Here is a 23,207-nt window from a genome sequence, read left to right on the forward strand (position 1 = left end):
AGAGGCTTTTTTGACAGGGCTATGCTTTGAGGGTAGCACTTTCAGACTTAGCTTACAAAGTGGTAGGGATAAGAGAAGGTAATTTTTTTTTTCTTCAATGGATAGTTGCCTAGTCTGCCCTACTTTTTCAGTTGAGCCTATTACTCCTTTCAGAGATTTGCTAGTTTTGTGCTCTTTACTGCCCTTCTGTTGTCGGAGTGCGAAGCAACTGTCTTTACTCCTAGAAGCTTCCTGATGGAACAGAACACTTGATTTCATTGATTATTTTAGTCAGTGATTCCTCAAAAATTTGCTTGGGCTTCAAATTGTTGCCTGGCCGTAGTGGGGGCAGTCGTGGGGTTTGAGGTTGGAGGCGTTGGCCGTCATGAGGGTTTTATTACAGGGATGAGCTTGTTGAGGTTTTAACAGATGGAGGGTACTGTAGTGGTGTTTTGTGTAGGCCTCAATGTAAGGTGATAGCTTTTTTGCCCAATGAGGAGATCCATCCCAAAAAGTTTAAGGTCATCTTGAATATGTGTCCACTTGTAATACTTAATTTATTAATACTGTTCCCCTATATATATGAATTTGGCACTTTCACATTTGTTACCCAATTTTATTCAAACACCTCACATGCTTTTTGAAACATGAATGTCTTCATTAGAGCTAGATTTTAATTCTCTAACACATTAGTCCAGAGCATACCAATGGGATACAGCTGTTTCCATTTGCAAGTTTTGGTAACTTACCACTTAGAAATTTGAAACTTAGAGAAAGATTACAAGAAGAGTATGAAGAAACCCCATATGCCCTTTATCCATATGCGTGAATTTTTACCTTTTTCCCACAGTTCTCTCTTTCTTTTTCTTTGTGGGTATGTGTACATGTGTCACAGTCAGAGACACACATTTCCGTTTTTTCTGAACCTTTTGAGAACAGGTTGCACAGCTAATGCTCCTTTACTTTAGAGTACGCTTTTTAAAAATAAGGATTTTATTTTATGTAGCCACAGTATAGTTACCATGTCCAGCAGTTAACAGTGATAAGACATTTAATGCAAATGATAGTTCATATTCCAATTTTGTCAGTTGTCCCTGACATTAGCCCTTTTAAAGCATTTTCTTTTCCTTCTGTGTAGATAGGATTTTGTACTGCACTTACTTGTGACCATTTTAGACTCCTTTATTCTGTAACAAGTGCCTCAGCTTTTCTTTGTCTTTCATGACATTGACATTTTTGAAGAATATAGGACAGTTCTTTTCTAGAATTTTCTTCGCTGTGGGTTTGTCTGTTTCCCGATAATTAGATTCAGGTTAGGTGTCCCTTGTCAAATGGTGTTCTCCTCTGGGTCCCACATCCAGGGGCACAGGATGGCCATCTGCCCCTTAGTGGTGATGTTTTTGGTCACTCAGTCAAGGTATTATTTGGTTTATCCACCATACAATCACTATTTTTCCCTCGTAGCTAATTAACAGTCTATGGGGAGACCCTTCTCATCAAACTTTGCCCTCTATAGACTTAGATAGCATCTGTCGGCAATTCTTGCCTACATGATTGTTACTATGTTGGTTGCAAAGTGGTGATTTCTCAGCTCTGGCACTCTCTCCACATTTATTAGTTGCCATTTAGTGTACTATAAGCAAGTGACTCCCTCCGTGTCTCATTCTCTCCTCTCCTTTCCCATCCATCTGTCCATCTTTTTAAAAAAAAAGTTAAGTTGTTTTTTTTAATGTTTGTTTATTTTTGAGAGAGACAGAGACAGAGCACGAGTGAGGGAGGGGCAGAGAGAGAAGGAGGCACAGATCTGAAACAGCCTCCAGGCTCTGAACTGTCAGCACAGAGCCTGACGCGGGTTTGAACTCAGGAGCTGCGAGATCATGACCTGAGCCGAAGTCAGACACTTAACTGACTGAGCCACCCAGGTGCCCCTTTAAAAAAAATTTTTTTTTAAATGTTTGTTTATTTACTTAGAGCACATGAGTGTGGGAGGGGCAGAGAGAAAGAGAGAGAGAATCCTAAGCAGACTTCAGAGTGTCATTGTGGAGCCCGACATGGGGCTTAATCCTTTGAATGTGAAATCATGACCTGAGCTGAAATCAAGAGTTGGATGCTCAACCTCCTGAGCCACCCAGGTGCCCCTAGCCATCTTTCTATTGTCAGTATGGACTTAAGGATTTCTCGTCTATTCAGTAGGCTAAATCCATTACTGGCCTTACTTGCTTGGATGCTCAAAGTGTTTCTAAGATAGAGCACTTTTGGAATCTTTGTGTTGTGGTATCACTGGAATTTTTTCTCTAAGCCACAAAAATAAATGACAATGGTTGGTATTTTTGTCTTTGATGCTTCAATGTAGGCACTTACTATATTGCTTTTTATTTTTTAGTTTCCTAATTGACATTTCACACTTGAAATGGGCGCTGATACCCTAAAAAATAATTACTAAATCTTTGTTAAATCTCATGTTATTCTTTTAAACGAAAAACAAACCATTTCTGCTCTGTGATCTCCAGGAGCCTGTAAGGCTAGTGTTGACTGAGGACCTTGGAGGCTAATAATGCTAATTATGCCTTCTTTCTCTAATAATATTTTTAATTCAAAATAAAGTAGTTGGCTGACCACCAGGGAAAATCGAGGACTGTCAGGATTTGACTGTGAGGCATGTCTGCCTTTCCTGAGGGACAGTATTGAGGGACAGACCTCTCACATTACTTTGGGGTATTTATAGTCCCTCCCATTTACATCTCTGTGTCAGAGTTGGCCTGTCTGCTTGAGTTCTGCTAAAGTACAAATGAGGGGTTTGGCAGTAGGTCAGAATCCATGTATGTCTTTGCAGAGACTCGCAGAGCAGCTGTGGGAAGCATGAAGTCGTCATAGCAGATGGGGACAGTGACAGGCACTCTGAGGAGCTCTTCTGTTCTTTCCTCAGTCATCTTAATCCTGTCAAGAGAAAGGAAATGTCAAGTGGAGATTAATGATGGGAAAGTGAATTAATTTCCCCAGGGAACCTCTCCTTCCCTTATATTTTAAGACTCATTGGATGCTGCATTTAGTGGGAAACGGTCTTCCTTGGCCCCTGGGGAAAGCCTTGGGTCATTTCCAGTTCCAGCCTGTAGGATCAGATTTCTTCCTCTTCCAGTATATTGCCCCTAGAAACAGTTGAAGGGGAGATGAGCATTGTGGGTTATGGGTTGTGTGTGTTTCCAGTATGCACTGGACACATGGCGACGCTTCATGGGAAATGTTACCTTGCAGGGCACTTTGGAACTTCTTGGGTGAAGCACTACTGTACCTATCAACGGGATTCCAAACAAATTACCATGGTACCATTTGACCAAAAGTCAGGAGGAAAGGGGGTAAGTTCATTTTTTTAATTTCATGCTTGATTTGCTTGGCTAACATAGGTTGATTATAATGCTAGTGTTAAGTAACATCTTCGATACTGCACTGTAATTTTCTTTTTAAAAAAAAATTTCTAATTAAAGTATAATATATAGTGTTAAACTAGTTTTGGGTACGTAATGTAATGATTCAACATTTCTATATATTACTCAGTGCTCATCACAATAACTGTACTCTTAACCCCCTTTATTCCACCCATGCCCCCACTCCCCTCCCCTCTGGTAACCACCAGTTCTTCATATTTAAGAGTCTGCTTTTTGTCCATCTTTTTTTTGTTTTCTTTGTTGGTTCATTTGTCTCTTAAATGGCACATGGGAATGAAATCCTATGGTATTTGTCTTAGTCTGTCTGACTTATTTCACTTAGCATTATAGCCTCTAGATCTACCCATGTTGTTGCCAGTGGGAAGATCTCATTCTCTTTCATGGCTGAGTAATATTCCTGTCTCTCTCTGTCTGTCTATCTGTCTGTCTGTCTACCTACCTACCTATCTCTCACATCTTCTGTAGCCATGTTGTCTATCAATTGGTTGCTTCCATATTTTGGTTATTGTAAATAATACTGCAGAAAGTAGGTGCGTATATCTTTTTGTATTTTGTATCGGTATTTGTTTTCTTTGGGTAAATACCCAGTAGTGGAATTGCTCAATCATATGGTAACTCTACTTTTAGTTTTGTGAGGAAATGTCCATTCTGTTTTCCACAGTGCCTATAGTAATTTGCATTCCCACCAGCAGTGCACAGGGGTTCCTTTTTCTCCACATTCTCACCAACCATTGTGATTTCTTGTCTTTTTTTTTACCTTAGTCATTCTGAGAGGTGTGAGGTGATATGTAATTGTGGTTTTGATTTGTATTTCCCTGATGATTAGCGATGTTGAGCATCTTTACATGTGTCTGCTACCCATTTGTGTGTCTTGTTTGGAAAGAGTATCTGTTTGGGTCTTCTGCCCATTTTTCAGTAAGATTGTTTATTTTGTGTTGAGTTACAGAAGTTCTTCAAATATTTTGGATATTAACCCCCTATCAGTTACATGATTTGCAGATACTTTCCCCCATTCAGTAGGTTGCCTTATCATTTTGTTGGTGGTTTTCTTTGCTGTGCAAAGGCTTTTTATTGTGTTATAGTCCCAATAGTTTAATTTTCCTTCTGTTACTCCTGCTTGAGGAGACATAGAAAAATGTTTCTGTGGCAAATGACGAAGAAATTACTGCCTATGTTTTCTTCTAGAAATTTCATGGTTTCCTGTCTCACATTTAGGTCTTTAATTCATTTTGAGTTTATTTTTGTGAATGGTGTAAGAAAGTGGTCCCGTTTCTTTTGCATGTAGCTGTCCAGTTCTCCCAGCACCATTTGTTGAAGAGGCTGTATTTTCCCCATTGTATATTCTTGCCTCCTTTGTTGTAGATTACTTGATCATATAGGTGTGGGTTTATTTCTGGCCTCTGTAAATCTTGTTCCATTGATCCGTAATGTCTCTTTTTGTGCCTGTACCATACTGTTTTGATTACTTCAGCTTTGTAGTATATCTTGAAATTGGAGATTGTGATAGCTCGAACTTTGTTCCTTTCTCTTAACATTGCTTTGCGGTAATTTTCTTAATTTTTTACATAATAGTTCCAGGAGGAATGGTACCCTAGACGGGAATTAAAGCAAGACGATTATTTTTAGCTTTAAGTTCTATTAGGAACTGCAACTAAGAAAGATTCTTGTATTTCATATGCATACAGTATTAAGTATGTCAAATGTGTTTGGAGGCTAGAAATTCTTGGATGGTTTTGTCCTGTGAAGCTGATGGATATCGCTCTTACCTGATACAAAGAGAGCTGCCAGTTGGTGGGTGTGAGTGTTGCGATTATCTGTTGCTGTGGAGCAGATGACCAAAAAATTTAGCAACTCTTAAAACTACACAAGTCATTTTAGTATTTCTCACAGATTCTGTGGGTCAGGAATTGGGCTCAGGGTTTCTCAGGTGGTTTTCATCAGATGGTTGGGGCTGGAACAGTGAGGGTTTGAAGCTGCTGAAGGCTGGTCAGCCATAGCTCTCTTCCTTTCTTCTGATCTCCTTCTTCCTCCCCTTCTCTGTTTCCCTCCTGCTCTGGATAGTCTCAGGGCCTGTCCATCTGGTCTCTCCATGGGAGATAGTTTGGGTTTCCTCACAGCTTGGTGGCCTCAGGGCAGCTCAAGGTGTCAAGAGGGAATATTCCAGCATGAAAGCTGAGACCCCATGTAGCCTCAGAAGTCATATAGCCTTCCTTTTGCTCTGTTGGTTGAAGCAGTCGCAGAAGCCCCCCCAAGCCCACTCACTTTAACTGGGAGAGGATGCAGAGTCACACCCTGTGACGTGAGGCTCCTGTGGCAGAGAGATACTCTTGGAGCTGGCTCTGGTCCTCACATGCCCTACAGTCACTGCTGTGGAGCTCTCTGCTGTGCTCCGGCATTTGTCCTTTCCTCCCAGCTTGTTCACTGCAGCCTGAATGCATTTCCTCTTCCGGTGATCCATTTTTTTCTCTGGCTGCTCTTAATGTCTTCTGTTTTTTCCTTTTGGTATTGGACATTTCATTATGATGGTCTTATGTGTGACTTTTTCCCCCATTCTGTTGTACTTGGGAATTTGGGGCCTTTCTGTATTTGGGGATTGGTGTCTTTGAGTAACTTTGAGAAATTCTTATCAATTATCACTTCGAATTTTGCCTCCTCCCCATATCTCCTTCTGGACATAACTCCTTTGGGAGATAGCTAAATATTTTTAAGAGAAGTATTTATATTTTTCATCTGTTCGAATCTTCAGACTCCATTTAGCATAACTTCTCTGTTTCTGTAGTTTAAGTAATTTTTAAGCTGTTTCCAATATATTGATAAATGAGTCTTCGGTAATAAGCATGCCATCTCTGGTCCTCTTTGTGGTTCATTATGGTACCATGTGTTGGGTGCGTGTGTGGGGGGGGGCGGGGGTGCTTTACAGAGACCAAGAGCACCCACCATCTTTGAAATTGGACTGCCAGGCTCAGTAACATTAGATGCATTTGTCAAGAGTGTTAGTTACTCTGCCAGGCTGCCTCCTTGCTGTCTACCACTTTGAATTTTTCTTCCTGGCTTTCTTTTACTTGGGCCACAATACAGGAATCTATCAGCATCTCTTTTTCTTCCATGTATTATAGCAAAAAAAACCCCAAAGCCCTATTAGTGTTTCCAGTCAGGGGTGGAGAACTCTCAGGAAAACAACATCGTTCAAATAGAGAAACATAAAGAAATGACAGAATCGGAAGTGATAGTAGGCACCAGTCATTAGTTGTGCCCTAGTTTTCATGCAATGGAAATAGAGTTAGACTCACTTCCTTGGGTTGAGCCATGGTCCTTTTCTAACTCTGTCTTTCTAGAAGTGAGCTTCACTCAATTATTCTCTCTCAGTCTTTATTTTGGGGCCTTTTACCTTGTGCTTTCCTAAAGCTTAAAAGAAGAACTAACTCCCTCGTGTTTGGTCTTATCCCACTTGAAAGTGAATGCAGAGGCCAGTAATGGTAGATGTTTGGGACTCCTAAGTCTTTAGTGAGGTAATAGTAAACACCTCACTGGGTTGTTAAGAAGTTTATGTGAATTAGTACATACACTCTTGGAACAGATCTTGACACATGATGAGTTCTGTATTAGGGGGTTGATATTACAGTAATTATTTTTCCTAATCATTCCTTAAGTTTATTTTACATTTTTCTGAGTCCTTGTATTGTCCTGTATTATCCTGTTTGATCCAGTTTTCTCCTTCATAAAGGAGGAAATGGCGGTCCAGAAGAGAAAATGATTTATAAAGCCATACAAGTCCTGAGGTACAAAGCCAATACTCAGACCCTGGAGTCTGCATCTCTTGAGTCAGAGTGGCTGCTGCTAATATTAGTAATAATCATAATCATAATCATCATCATAATCATAGAAAAAAATATATAAAACAGTAGCTTTCCATGATGTCACTCTATTTCCTCAGCTTTAGGGTAGAGGGAATATGAAGACTGGCTGTCTAGAGGTGATTGCATCTCCATTTGTACAGGAGAATCATGTGGCATCTTCCATATATATGTTTGTACAAAGCTCTCTTAGGAGGTGGAGGTAGACTTAAAATGGATAATGTGGTGTTTGTTTTTGTTTTCGTTTTTTTCCTAACGGGCTTTTTTATTCCCCTTTCTTCACTTTGCTGTCCATTTTATTTGAGTTATTTTTCTTTAAAAGTCCCTGCTTTTTTCTTAGTTTTAGGCCACTAGATGTTCCATCATCTTGGAGACCAGACCCTCTGTGTGGTGAAACAGAAGTCTCCTGTATCCTAGCCTCTGAGATGAGGCTGCTCTCCGTGTGAGGTTTGGGGCGGCCCAGAGCTGACCTTGTCCATTCCCTTGCTTGAACCCCCTCATTATTTTTCCTGTGCTCTCAGGATAAGGACCACAATCTGCATAATGTGGCTTTTGATTCCTTTATACTCTTTCTCATGCCACTTTGCCTCTCGCTCTGGGATTCAGCCATACTGCCTAGCTTTAAATTCCTCCCAGGCCCATGGACCCTGACCACAGGCCTTTACATCCGCTGTTCTCTATTCCCAAAGTAGATAGTAGATGGAAGGCTTGTGACTTTCCATAAACTGTCTCTTGCTAGGTCTTCTGTGTATTATGTGGTATTGTGATACTAGAGGGTGGTTAAGTTTTACCATATGCAGTCACATTTTCTATTTCAACAGACTAGACAAGTTTGCTAATTTTTCCTCTTGTTGAGAGAAAAAGATTGGCAAGGGCAAGAGGAACATGAATACTAAATTCTTTTTTTTTTTTTTTTTTAATTTTATTTACTTTCAGAGAGAGAGAGAGAGAGAGAGAGAGCAGGCACAGGCCAGGGGAGGGGGAGAGGGAGAGAGAGAATCCCAAGCAGGCTCTGTGCTCTCAGTGCAGTGCCTGAAGCAGGGCTTGATCCCACGACTGTGAGATCAAGACCTGAGTTGATATCTAAGAACCAGATGCTTAACTGACGGAACCAACCGGGTGCCCCAATGAACCTGAAATTCTTATGTGGAAAAAAGAAAAGAAATCAGGGATAGAAACCCCTCTATTTTTAGGCAATAAGAGAGCACTATGCGATGAAACTGTTAGATTCCATTTGTACAGTGGGATAATACCCAGCGGTAAAAAGAAACAAACTCTTGATTTGTACAACAGCATAACGTGAATCGCAGAAGAATTGTGCCAAGTCAAAGAAGTCAAAAATAAAAGGGCACATACTGTGTGATTCACTTTATATAAAATTATATAGGGCATGCAAACTAATTTGTATGATGGAAAACAGATTCAGTTTTTGCTTGAGGGTAGATAGACTAGGCGGAGGGATAGAATTCAAAAACACAAGGAAACTTTTGGGGGTGATGGAAATGTTCATTAGCTTGATTGTGGTGTTGATTTTATGGATGTATACAGATGTTAAAACTCATAAATGGACACGTACAGTTAATTATACATTAGTTATACCTCTATAAAGCTGTTAAAACCCATTTATTGACCACTTACTCTGTCCTTGGGCCGGTTTGTTCTCTGGGTACGCAGGAATCAGTAAAAACTGATAGTCCCTGCTGTCAGGGAGCTTAGAGTCTAATGAAGAGGGAGACATGATTGGAGTCATTGCCCACATCAACGGACAATTCCAGCTATGATCAGTGCTGTGAGGGAGACAAAGTACATGGTGTATGTGAACATGTCTTGGGGATGTTTGACCTGGTCCAGGAAGGCTTTCCTGAAAAAATGATGACTGACTCAAGACCATAGAAACTCAGAGTCAGGAGGAGGCCTGCAGGCCATCTTGTGTAACCCTTTTCAAACTTGTAAATTAACTCAGCCTCAAATATTATCAGCAAGAGTTTATCCAGCAGGGGTTGATGCTGTACCATCATGACGTGCTAGAAGTGAACTAAAACTAGAGATATTTCATGTTAAGTATAACATGGTTTACAGGTTTTAGATGCATGAGGCTGTTAGCTGAGGGAGAGTTTTGGATCAATATTCCACCTTCCTATGGTCGTGAACACTCAGGCTTGAGAAGATGGAGTGATTGCTCTCGTTGGTGTGATGTATTTGTGTTACCCTGCAGAGGCACAGAGCATAGCCCATGTCCAGGCCTCATCGTGATAGTCTGTGTACTCCCAACAGGGAGAAGATGAATCTGTCATCCTGAAATCCTGCACACGGCGGAAAACAGACTCTATCGAGAAGAGGTTTTGCTTTGACGTAGAAGCAGTAGACAGGTGAGTAGCTGTCCCATTTTGCTCAGGAACAAAAACTACTGAATTTGGATTTTTTACTTTTTCCATTCAGTCAGAGCTTTTCTGTCCTCCAATCCCACCCTTCCCCTCCTTCTCCACCCTGCTGCAAATTGCTGCTCCACCCTGCTGCAATTTGGAGCAGACCTCAGGCCACTTGCTGGTCTGCAAGGATCAGTATAGCTTCTCCCGCTTGTAGGTACAGTGCTGAGCCTCTGGTTTGGTTTGCTTTAACATTAGGGGTTTCCTGAGAAGGAATGGTGTTATTTCTTACGAGGTTGAGTAGGTGTTTAAAGAAAACTGTTTAGCATGACTATATGAGCTATTTAAGATTTTACTTTAAAACATATTTACTTTTTTTAATTTAAAAAACGGTTCAAAAGGAATTGGGTGAGGTGAAGGGTGGAACAAGTTGTACTCAGCTAAAAAAAAAAAACAAAAAAAAACAGACAGCTTTCAGCTGTAGCATTTCACCAACCACTGTGTGTATGTGCCTGGGAAAGATAGCAAACCCCTTGTGAAATCACTTTTTGCAGAGGGAGCTGTGCATTGTATTCCTCAATATATATGGAGTCTCATTAAGTTGTACCATTTCATGGTGTTAAGCTAGTTTGACAACATTCCAGTTCTTTGAAACACTTTACTTGGCAACAGGTTAATTCTTTGAGTGAAAGCCACGTGCTAAGCGTTTTTGTGCTATCTGTTCAAGATCAGCAGTGCCAGCATTTGAAGATCTTTGAATCTCAGCATGAGTCTCCTCTAATGCCATTTACTTTCTCCCCTTTATTTAACCCCCCCCCCCCCCCCCCCCCACACACACACACAAACACATACACCATCTTGTCAGGCCAGTACTTCTGCCCTTTCTGGAACATTTATCTCTGGCCACTCTTTCCTGATCCTATAAGATGCAGAGGCTGAGTACCTTGTGGGGTGTTGGCAGTTGGGAATGCCTTCTTGTGGCATGATGTCTGCCTGTGCTGTGACTGCTTGGCGGTTGTTAGAGCTCCCATGGAGGGAACATGTCCTTTTAGCTTTAATCACAAGATCATGGAAACTCATCTCATCTCTTCAGCACTTAGTCATTACACATGGGCTTGGGCTCTCACGTTAGGCAACTGGGGTCTAAATTTGGACTTGGCTGCTTCATAGCCATGTGACTTTCAGCTAACTACTTAATCTCTCAGGGCCGTGATTTCCTTACCTGGAAAATGAAGATGGTAATAGTACCTAGTTCCTAGAATTGTAAGGATTCGTGGAGATAATGCTCGGAAAATGCTTGGCAGGCTGGCAAATAATATATGCTCAGCAAATTGTTATTTGTTAATTAGTTTGTCCCACTTGTTCACCAGACTTGATTATTTTGTAAGGTTAGACTCTAAATTCTGAGAAGTAAACAAATTACATTTGTTTCATGTTATGTTCATGCTTCATGTTATGAAGAAAAGAGAGTATCCCCAGTACTGGATACCCCAGTATCCCTGTGTTTGGGGATGTGGGTGGGGAGGGTTGCATGGGGATGTAGGTTGAACTAGGGTAGCAAAGGGGAATTGCCAAATGTCTACCTCACACCAAAACTGGTGATTCTTGGTTTTAAACAAATCCTAACTCAGGATGCTTTAAGCACGTGTGTGCTCTCTGTTCTTAGCGTGGAATCTAAGGGAATTCCTATTGTTGGCGTCTGTGACAGAGGCGGAGAAGATGTGTGTGTTTAGAAGCAGAGTTAGTTGTTTGCCTTGCCAACTGTTGTTTCTAGAGACTGCATCTCTTCGCATGGTTATTTGGAAAAGGGTGTGCCTCCCACAGTGGCTGTCCCTTAGAGTGAAAATCAGTGCAGAGATGATTTCCGAAGCTTCATGCTTTCCTGTTTTCTGCCTCAGAAGTCTTCACAGAAGTTTTGGCGAGTTGCTCTTAAGGCAATTAAAACTCAGCGTGGTGCCTCCGTCTCATTTCCACCTTTCAAACCCTTCCTACCATCTTTCCCCTTTATCCCCTTAAAAGCTTTGCATGTCCCAGTTAAAAGCTGAGAGCAAATGTGTCACATTGAAGATACTGAGTGGGTTTGGGAAGTGGATTTATCTTAAGCTGCTGTCTCTGATTCCCTTAGGATGACCTGGAAGGGTTTCGTTTGTAGTTCAGAAAGAGGCTGCTAAATCTCCTTTTAATAAGCAGGAGGTGAGTGGATAGTTCTGTTGTATTGTTTAAATTTAACACTTTCTGTATATTATGGTGTCGGGACACCTTAAAAACCTTCCTGATTGGGAACAGACTTTCCCTTCCAGAGCTAGCCAACTCTTAGAGATAGCAAAGGGAGCAGCCTGGAGCATGCCATTGACATGAAAATGAACCAGCCCACAGTCATGCCTCTTCCCTTAATCTCCAGGAGGCAATATTTCTCTGCTTTAATTGTCTGAGTTCCAGGTACCAGGCAAGGAAGGATACTCCTCTAGCTTAGACCCCCCTGAAGTTATTCCTACTCGTCAATACGCTGTTGCCCCCTTCCCTGCTTTGCCGTTCCCTTGGCAACTCCAGTAACAGCCACTACCTAGATGTGGCCACCTGACAGTCACCTAAAATAACACAGAACATGTATGAAACACCTTGTATGTGTTCTATATAGGTCATCATCTTTGATCCCAAAGATTAGGTTACAGTTTCGCAGCATTTTCCTTATGTATCCTGTTGTGACTCCAGTGTCATTCTGCATTTTCCTTAACCCATCCAGAAAGGGACTAAGAAGAGAAGGAAAAGCATTTCCATGGATTTCTTAGCTGCATTCCTGGCAACTCTGCCCATTGTTCTGTCTTCTGGAAGATTCTTACGCCTTAGTTTTTCCCCAGTGCACTTTAGCCAGGAGATGATTCCGCTGTCTTTCCAATCTGTGCCTTCCACAGATTTTCACCTGTACCTGAATGGCTAGAGAGATAGAGGGGTAAAATGCAAGTTTAGCACTTAGGAAATGTGGAAGGAAAAGAGGAGATGGTTGTATTTATAAACGTTTATGTACTGGCAATTAAGGTTTTACTCTACTAAGATACACATAAATGCTGAAGTAGTAGTTTTTCACATAGAATGTCCGATGTGTTGGGTTTTTAGGGTCAAATACTTCTACCTTTTAGGCTTAGTGCTGATAGTTCATGTTATTTTATAACAGAGGCGATAGCCTTTAGGAAGTGATATTCCAGGAGGTCAGCATCTTTGAGTTGATTATGTTAGCATGTCTTACTGTGTGGTGGGAACCACCTGTGCCCAGCATCCTTGGGGGTGCTTGTTAGAACTATAGCTTTTTGTAATCATCAAAACAGTATGGTACTGGCACAAAAACAGACACTTAGATCAATGGAACAGAATGGAGAACCCAGAAATGGACCCCACAAACATATGGCCAACTAATCTTTGACAAAGCAGGAAAGAATATCCAATGGAACAAAGACAGTCTCTTCAGCAAGTGGTGCTGGGAAAACTGGACAGCGACATGCAGAAGAATGAACCTGGACCACTTTCTTACACCATACGCAAAAATAAACTCAAAATGGATGAAGGACCTCATCATAAGACAGGAAGCCATCAAAATCCTCGAGGAGAAAACAGGCAACAACCTCTTTGACCTCGGCCACAGTAACTTCTTACTCACCATGTCTCCGGGGGCAAGGGAAAACAAAGCAAAAATGAACTTTTGAGACCTCATCAAGATAGAAAGCTTCTGTGTGGCAAAGGAAACAATCAGCAAAACTAAAAGGCAACGGACAGAATGGGAGAAGATAATTGCAAATGACAAATCAGATAAAGGGTTAGTATCCAAAATCCATAAAGAACTTATCAAACTCAACACCCAAAAAACAAATAATCCAGTAAAGAAATGGGCAAAAAACATAAATAGTTGCTTTTCTAAAGAAGTCATCCAGATGGCTAAAAGACACTTCAAAAATGTTCAACATCACTCATCATCAGGGAAATACAAATCAAAACCACAATGAGATACCACCTCACACCTGTCAGAATGGCTAAAATTAACCTCATGCTGGCCAGGATGCAGAGAAAGAGGATCTCTTTTGCTGGTGGGAATGCAAACTGGTGCAGCCACTCTGGAAAACAGTATGGAGGTTCCTCAAAAAATTAAAAATAGAGCTACCCTATGACTCAGCAATTGCATTACTTGGTAATTATCTAAAGGATACAGGTGTGCTATTTCGAAGGGCACATGCATCCCAATGTTTATAGCAGTGCTATTGATAACATCCAACGTATGGAAGGAGCCCAAATGTCCATCGACAGATGAATGGATAAAGAAGATGTGGTGTGTATATATATACCATTTGTGTATATGTACCATATGTATATATACACAAGCAAAATTAGAGAATGACTTCACTTGTGGAATTTAAGATACAGAACAGATGAACATAAGGGAAGGGAAGCAAAAATAATATAAAAGCAAGGAGGGGGACAAAACATAAGAGACTCTTAAATACGGAGAACAGAGGGTTACTGGAGGGGTTGTGGGTGGGGGCATGGGCTAAATGGGCAAGGGGCATTAAGGAGGACACTTGTTGGGATGAGCGCTGGGTGTTACACATAGGGAATGAATCACTGGATTCTACTCCTGAAATCATTATTGCACTATATGCTAACTAACTGGCATGTAAATTTAAAAAAACCAACCAAACAAACAAACAAAAAAACACTACAGCTTCTTGGCCTCTGCCCCAGATCTACATAGTCTGACTCTATGGGAGAGGGACTTTGAAATCCACTTTTGGAACAAGCTCTTCATTTGTCCTTTATTTTTACTCATAATTGGTACGTTAAACACCATGCATATCACAGTACAGTTTTTTCACAGTGTATAAAAATGGTTCCTTATTAGAAATACTGTAACAAGGAACAATAGTGAAACAAAACAGAAAACCAGAAAACTCAAGCTCCTTTACCGAGGAGCTTTATTCTTACTCCTATAGAGGAGAATATAGCTAGATGACCAGGAAAAAAGCAACCACAACAACCACAGTAAAACTCACTTTTTAAGTTCAAGATAGAGGAGGGGTGAGGGAACTAGCAGTAAGAGAATATTTTCTGGAAGTTGAATGCCATTCATACATGTCTCCTGTAATCCTCACGATAGTCCAAGGAGGACTGTGCTCCATTAATCCCTGTTACTGATGGGAAATCTGCGTTTTAGAGATGTGAGTCTTCACCAAGGCTCAGGAGGGATTTGAACTGATGTGTATAGGAGCTCACTGCAGGGCACCTTGCCTCAAAACTGAGGGTATTTTAGAAATGCTTTCCAGTGATAAGCCCAGTGCTGTCGGTACTTGGGTTTCAGAGACCCTGCTGTGTGTTCAACTTCCTGGGTGTGAAATCTGAGAAGTGCTTTCTCACTGTAATCACTTGCACGTGGCATCATAAACAAATGGATGAACTCAAGTTGCAAACTAGCTTCTGTTCTTATACTTACTACCTTGTGACCTTCAGAAAATCCTCACATGGCTAATACTTTAAATAGGCAATGCAGATAGCACAGGCTGGACACATGCACACAGGTGTTCCATGAGTGCTATGTTTTTTTTGGTATACCTCTTCTCCCTTTTAAGATGACATTCATTTCTCTTTATTGCGGGAGACTAACATGAGTAAGAAATCATAGTGACAATGCCATTTATCAATTAATTTCATTGGATCATAATACAATGCCGTCAGTTTGCTCGCCCTCAAATTCTGATGAAAAGGGGTTAGTCTCTGACATTTGTCTTAAAGGAAGCTGTATTGTGACTCTGACTCATGAATAAGCTTGAAGTCAAATTAACTGTTAATTCAGAGCTATAGGATTTAGAACTATAGTTCTTGAACTGTGTGTTAGAGATTGTCTATAAACCAAATACATTTCAGAAATCTTTTAATTCTTTTATCTAATTGTTTTTCCTTTGGTATTTCAACTAGGCCTATAGTCTCTTCTCAGTATCTTAGAACCTTCTATATTGACTTCATATGGTTACATAATTCTACATAATTACATCTTCTATCCCTTATTCTCTAGTGCCTGCCTCTGATGCCGTTTTTCAGAACTAGTTTTCAGACCCAAGAGTTTGTTGAGGACCCTTGACTATTCTGAGTAAATATTTCACAGGCTGATACTAGTTTCTCATGTCTTTGGCTTTCCTTTGTAAGGGCTTTATTGTTACCAACACTGAGAAGTTACTGTGAGTAGAAATTCTTGAGTCTTTCTTCAGTTATGAAGTGAAAACCTGCTTAGATCAAGATATTATGTCTGTTAAATCAATGTGATACTGCTTTGATTTTTCCCTTCTGGTGGTGTTTTAAAGTTGAATTTCAGGACTCATTAAGACTGTAATAGGACTTTAAATGAGTGTGTAGCACTTGGAGTAGTTGTAGTCTATTGCCACAACATGGTACAAAGAGGAGTATTTTCTTACTTTCTTAGAAGATAGTTACTATGAGTTGAATTGTGTACTTCCCAATTCACATGTGGAAGTTCTAATTCCCAGTATCTAAAAATTAAAATTATTTGGAAATAGGGTCTTTACAGGGGTAATCAAATTAAAGTGAGGTCATTAGGGTGGGCCCTAATCCCCTATGACTGATGTCCTTATAAAAAGGAGTAATTTGGACAGTGAGACAGCTAGGCACACAAGGAGAAAACCATGCAAACATGAAGGCAGAGATAGGGGCGATGTGTCTTCAAGGCAAGGAATGGCAAAGATTGGCCAGGAAACACTGGAAGCTAGTAGAGAGGCATGGAGAGGATTCTCCTTCACATACCTCAGAAGGAACCCCGCTAACTACTTGCTCTTGAACTTACTTGACAGCCTCTAAACGTATGAGAGGCTGGATTTCTTGTTGGGGTGTAACCCAATTTGTGGTACTTTGTTACAGCAGTCCGAGCAAATGAACACAGTATTGAATAGGGAGGACCTCCCTCAATCAAGCAGCAGCAACAGTATCCCTGACAGCCTTTTAGATGGATGGCCCAACACGCACCTGTTGAATAATCCAACTGGCAAGGAGCCTCACTTCACAAACAGCATATTGACATAAATTATCTTCCTTGTTTTGGCTATTCTTGAAGGTAGCCTAAGCTTTTGTGAGCTTTACAAAAATCATTCTTTCTTATATCACAATAAAGAAGCTCTGTTTGGTTTACCTTGCCATAGCACCGAGTACTTGAAGGTTTATATTTTATATTGGTTGATCGAACAAAGACTAGATTTATCACTTTTTCCCCTTAAACTGTGTCAGCTCTTTTTGAGGGAGTTCAGTGTAAAGTCCCTGGGTAGAAACGGGATTCCATCTAAAAGTAGCTGTTACTAATACTTGCCAATCGATGCCTCACTTTAGTCACTTTGAATAATTGACTCCACCATGCAGCATCCTATTGCAATTAATAAGCAAAAGTAGAGAAAATATTTGTTCAAACTAAAGGATCATGGTGGCAGTCTTCTCCCAGCATCCCTGGATTTGTTTATTTTTAAGAAATTTCTCACAGATGTGACACATGGATATTTTCTCCCATATGTTTTCCAGGAGGAGCCACTAAACTATATGGAAAATAATAGAAACAAAAGTCTGCATTGTGATGTACTAAATCAGTGTAGTCTCTTGAGGGGCGTTGTTTGTACTTGGGGAAAGGAAACAATTAGAATGCTTTATTTTTTCCAGGACTAGCTGACTCCAACAGGAGTTAATATGTTTGAAAACATTATGTAGGGTACTAAGTACCCCATTCCCGCTATTGACATGGGGGCCAAGATGAGCTTAGTCCTTGCCTTCACAGAGCTTACCTTTGATTGTGGAATGGACACACACAAACACACACACATACACACTTAATCACGCAACTACAGGTATAAACTGGGGTGTTGAGTGTTCCAACAAACTTGTAGGAAAATGTAACAAACACAGGGACTTAATCCCTCTGTTCTTACAGAGATTGATGGCATGACCAGAATATTCTGAATCCATTCCGTATCTCCTTCTCTCCCTCCCTCATTTATTAAGCACTACTATATGCTGGAGAATTTACTGACTGTGAAGTTAGAAAGTTTACTGAGGCACTCTGAATCTAATGGACTTTCCTTTTTAAAAGCCATCACCCGATTTTTCTTCCAAACCAAACCTGAAGCCCTCCTTTTGCAAGCTTTCACAAATAAGGTGAAGAAAAACCTCTTTTCTCTGTCCAGTACCAACCTGGCATGCCATACCCATTATCAACTCTGCCGTCTTCCCACTGTATGTACTGGGTATTTGAACAGTGTATGAGCTTTTCATGGTAATGCTTGGATGGTTGTTTAATTAGGTAAGTTCTGTATACCTCTCTTCAAGTCTCAATTTGAATGTCTGTAATTTCCTTACTCCGTCATTTCATACAGCTCTGATACGGTACTATGTGCTTGTGGTTGTTTGTTTCTTACGGAAAATGCAATTTTTGAGCTAGATCATTTTGTTCTTTTCTTTGGGACTTTGGTGAACTATTGTGTGTGAGACTACAGGAGCTTAATCACGTTAGTTGCTATTTAAATTAAAACGTGAGCACGTACTTACATAATGTGCTTTTAATATAGGTAGGATGAAACAAATTCCATGAAAATGAAAGGTTGGTTAAAGTAAGAATAGTGGAGGCTTAGAAGATTTATGGAAGGTCTGAAAAATCTACCCACGCCCTCTAATCAGTTACCACCCTTATTTCAAGGATGTTTTTATGGCAGGGTGCATGATGCAGGTAAAAGATGCATGGAGCCTTCACTTTCAATTTAGGGCCTCCCCCTTAACTAGCTCTGTGACTGCACGAGGTCTTGGGCTACATCTTAAGATGGGGTGAGTCATACTTCCCTTGAAGGCTTCTTGTGAAGATGGAATGCAGTGATACTCCTTCCTGATGCTGTCCTGTGTCAGAGAAAGTTGTGCTTTTGGATTTTTTTTCTCTCCCCCCAAACCTGGGAATTCATTGTTCTTAGGTTGAACCTTTACTTTGGAGGATGTTTATTGGAGCTTGTTTTTTCCATTTTGATGTTGTTTCTTTTCTTACAGTGTCATGATTTTTCAAGTCCTCTATAAAGTAAGAGTGAATGCAGATGTGTTCAGTGTATATGTGCAAAGGGGTTGGTGGGGGAAGATTCCTTTTTCAAATTATGTATGTGTTAACCTGTTACTTCTATATATTCCCTATAAAAGATAAACCGTTTTTATGCCTTTCCCTACAGTTTCTTATCTCAAAAGGGAACTATCCTAAGGTTAAATAGTACTTTTGCTTCTAATTTCGTATGTGTCATGTGTGCCTGAACTTGTTTGCATGTCTTGGTGAGGTTGCATGAATAAGATGGTGCGTGTTTTCCTAAAAGGATCATATTATGTAACAGACTTGCTACAGTGTTAAGCCTCTAGGTGGCAGTTTTGTATATTTATTAGTAACTATTAAGAAGGTCCATTTGAAAATTAGCTGTCCTATATACATCGACAATTAGGAGTCAGCGGTGTGTGTGTGTGTGTGTGTGTGTGTGTGTGTGTGTGTGTGTGTGTGCGCATGCACATGCAAGCGCTATAGAAGAAATGATGTGACTTACTCCTTAAAGGAGAGGTTTTCTAAATGACTCATTCTTTGGAAATCCTTCCTCCCACCCTTTTGTGATGGATCATTTCATACCCGCTTCCCTGCAAAAGCAGGCATGCTCAGTCCAATCTCTGTTAAAACGTTACATTTTACCTTGCTTTCTAAATGAAAAACGTCAGGCCCTTTGCTTCAGGGATGGCTTATTTGAGGATGATGAAGAAAACAGATGGGTGATTTAGGCTGTCTGTCCGGTGTTTGCTGAGCCCCAGGCAGATCCGCTTTCCCTTCTTGGTGCAGTGCGCCTTTATCTTTTCCAACAGATGAACCTCTTTTTCCTGGTTTCAGATTTCCCCTCCCCTCCCCTCCCCTCCTCATCCCTTGTTTGAAATAATATTTGATTTTTGCCTTCCTGGTGGTTGGATTAGAGTGCTGGTCTCAGTACCACTGACATTTCAGAGAGGAAATGGCTTTTCCTTCCTCAGAGGGTGTTCTCCTCTAACTTCCATGACTTGGGTGGAGGTAGACTGGAGGGAAATATTGTGCTTTCTGGATTGCTTCTTGGCCATTCTGTAAAGTAAACTAGTTGAGAAGTTCTTGGAGTCTTTAAAACTGAGGCAGTTTGAACTTGCCATCGAGTGATCTTACTCCTCTTCCTTTTTGTACACGAAGAGAGTCTTTACTGTTTGATTCTGGCTTAAGTAAGAACGGGTTGTGGTGGTTCATGGATTTTGTGGAGGGAGACTGGGGCAACCTTATTTCTAGTCTTCTGTGTACTGAAATTTGATGTTTTACTAATGGTGAATGCCAGTTCATTAGCCAACTTCTAAATATAAAGTGAGTTTTGTTTTTTAAGAATCTAAACCAGAATGTTGCTGTTAAATAAATCTAAGGAGAGGAAAGAACTCAATCAGTAAATTCCACTAACTTACATTTCTATTCACTATGAACAAGAATAGTAAAACTGAAAACTTGGTAAATGAAGTAATAAATTTTTTGAATTAGAATGTTTTTTCAATTTGTTATCAATAGTGGTAACAAGTATTTTCATTCTCCCTGAGTCTTATTCATTGTGGCAATTAATAATGCTTTCTTCTGCTGGGTGTTAACATTTGCTTATGCCTATGTTACCTAGCATCATGGCTGGCCCGTAATAGGTAATCAGTATCTGTTTCTTTGGGACCATGCAGTTTAATGTGCCAAAGATTTCTTTCTGTGGGCTTCCTGATGTTACAACCACTCTCCCTTAAAATAAAAAAGTAGGGAGCACCTGGGTGGCTCAGTCAGTTGAGCCTCTGACTTCGGCTCAGGTCATGATGTTGCAGTCCATGAGTTTGAGCCCTGCATCCAGGTTTGTGCTGATAGCTTGGAGCCTAGAGCCTGCTTCAGATTCTGTGACTCCCTCTCTGTCTCTCTGCCCCTCCCCCGCTGGTTCTCTGTCTCAAAAATAAATAATAAAAACATCAAAAAAATAAAAAAGTAGGAAATTATCTGATACGATTGGCAGTATTTACTCTTGAGAGTAAATATTATTACTGCTATGACGCTAATTATTTTAGGATCTTTCCTCTGAAGAGGCCAGTGCTATAGGCCGTACTAGGTTATAATTCATTCGTTATTGAAAGGATCTGATCGTTTCTAAATTGATGAGAAGCCTGCTTCCGAAAACTTGGTCAGGTGTGTGTGTGTGTGTGTGTGTGTGTGTGTGTGTGTGTGTGTGTTACCCCTCTTTCCCTTCCTGCACTTAAGGAGCTGGTTACCATGGATCCCAGGGCACATACACTGCATACACATGGAGGCAATATAGTACTGTGGTTATACATGGGTTTGCCTTCAGAGTTAGCAGGTTGAGGCTTTGTCACTTACTGGTGGTGTGACATTTTACAATATTTTGAGCCTCAATTTTTAAAAGAGGTATAATGATAATACCTACTTCATATAGTTGTTATTATGAAGGACAAATGATAACACAAGTGAAGTCTTTAGTACAGGACTTGGCCCTTGGTAAATACTCAGCCACAGTTAATGGGCCCCCAGTTTGCAACTTCTGGTTTCTTTCTCACTTTTTCTGTTTCTTCCTATAACCTGCTCAGGTTGTGGTGGCGTATTCTTTTCACGCAGAAGGATCTGTAGTGCACAAGAACTTTCAGTGGGTCATTAGTGCATTTACAGTTGTGCAGATTCATAACTTTTTATCGCTAAATAGATGAATGTTGCCCTCCAGGGATGACACAAGGTACTGAGTATTGGGAAGAAGAGGAAGTAGCCCATGTTTCTCCTTTTTTTTAAGTTTATTTATTTTTAGAGAGGGATAGCATGTGCAAAGCGCACGAGCTGGGGAGGGACAGAAAGAGAAGGAGAGAGAGAATCCCAAATAGGCTCTGCACTGACAGTGTGTAGCCTGATATGGGGCTCAAACTTACAGCACCCTTAGATCATGACCTGAGCTGAGATCAATACTTAACTGAGACACCTAGGTGCCCCTGTTTGTCCTTTTTTTTTTTTTTTTTTTGAAGATCTGGAGATGCTCTGTTGAATTTGTGAGATGAATCAAGAATACAGAAACACATTGTTGTTGGTTCTAGTGCGTGAGATGACTTTATATTATGCCATGATAACCTGGGGTGAAGCTCAGGGACAGAGGCAGAGGAAGTCAGACATAGACACTAGAAGTTGCAGATTGGTGGTCCACAGACATGTTTGGTTTGGTTTGACTACTGTTTGAGGCAACATTTTGAAGCTGGAAAAATCTGTTAATATTGATCCCCCTTCCCATGTGCCAGCTGTTGATAGAGCTGAATGGTGGATGCCTCCTTTATTTTTTTTAAAATCTTTTTCATGTTTGTTTATTTTGAGAGAGAGACAAAGTATGAGTGGGGGAGGGGCAGAGAGCAAGGGAGACAAAGAATGTGAAGCAAGGTTCAGGCTCTGAGCTGTCAGCACAGAGCCCCATGCAAGCCTTGAACTCATGAACTGTGAGATCATGACCGGAGCCAAAGTCAGAGGCTTAATTGACCGAGATATTTAGGTGCCCGGGGGGATGCCTCCTTTAGGTGACGCATGTGCTCTTTACTTTGCTGCAGTCTCCACCATGCCCCGCTGTTTCACTGTGATGACAGGTGACAGCTGCCACTTTGCATTGCGTTGTTACCTTTTCCACAGAAGGCAAATATTTCCTTTGTTCCTTTGATTCTATCAAAAAAGTAAATATGCAAAAGAAAAAAAAAAAAGGGCTGCATGTTATGAGGAAAGTGAGACTGAGCCTGTTTTCCCTGGGACAGTAAATACTTTTTTATTCAATTTCACTCCCTTTTGCCTACTTGCCTGTTGGCTATAGACATTTGAGTGTGTAATTTTATGGACAAGAAAGAAATGTCATTCTCTAAGGTTATTTGGCATGACTTTGGCTGTACGTTTGTGTCAATGAAGATGTACTGAACCTTAAACCCGTGTAATGGTCCAGGAATGGTTGGGGCCTGTTTTCCCAGTGGCATGTGAGAAGCAGTGTGTTTTCACCTGTGGATGGCAGCCTATTTTTCCAAGCCTTCACCAGTCCCTGTCGCCCTGTCTAAGCATAGAGGCTTCAAACACAGGCTGAGGGAATGTGTGTTTCTGTGGGTGCCACATCCCTTTTTTCACTCTGAACTTGACTTTTACATGAGTCTTGTTGTGTGGATGCAAGCTGGGGGATGAGTTCTTGCCAACAGAATACTTAGAGTCTTAGGAATGGGTAACCCCTAGATCTTTGGAGGTTGATTTAGAAAGAACAGTACTATTAGATTCTGCGTGTGTTTGTTTCGGTGGGGTGGAGTTAGTAACAGCATTTCCTTGTCCAGTAGGAAGTAGTGGAATTGCCAAGCCCCTGAGATCACTATTGTTGACTCAGATTCAGGAATCAGATTAGAGCAGGAAAGCTGTTGAGTGGCCCTGGAATCAGGGCTGGTTCAGTTTCTGCTTGCTCTCTGCTGCTGAGGAGGCTGTGAGCTAA

The 23,207-nt window shown here is 40.8% G+C and overlaps 1 protein-coding gene across 7 annotated transcripts in view; it reads left to right on the forward strand.

The window, feature by feature from the left end:
- The window catches only part of ARHGAP26 (Rho GTPase activating protein 26), a 423,740-nt gene that overhangs the window by 135,108 nt on the left and 265,425 nt on the right, over positions 1 to 23,207 (forward strand). For all 7 annotated transcript variants that reach the window (XM_045492297.1, XM_045492321.1, XM_045492304.1 and 4 more), the window contains exons 9-10: positions 3,232 to 3,332; positions 9,551 to 9,645. In XM_045492297.1, the coding sequence (XP_045348253.1) occupies positions 3,232 to 3,332; positions 9,551 to 9,645 (196 nt within the window). The remainder of the gene's footprint in view (positions 1 to 3,231; positions 3,333 to 9,550; positions 9,646 to 23,207) is intronic.

Source organism: Leopardus geoffroyi, chromosome A1 (assembly GCF_018350155.1).
Source record: "Leopardus geoffroyi isolate Oge1 chromosome A1, O.geoffroyi_Oge1_pat1.0, whole genome shotgun sequence".
Classification (NCBI taxonomy): Eukaryota; Metazoa; Chordata; class Mammalia; order Carnivora; family Felidae; genus Leopardus; species Leopardus geoffroyi.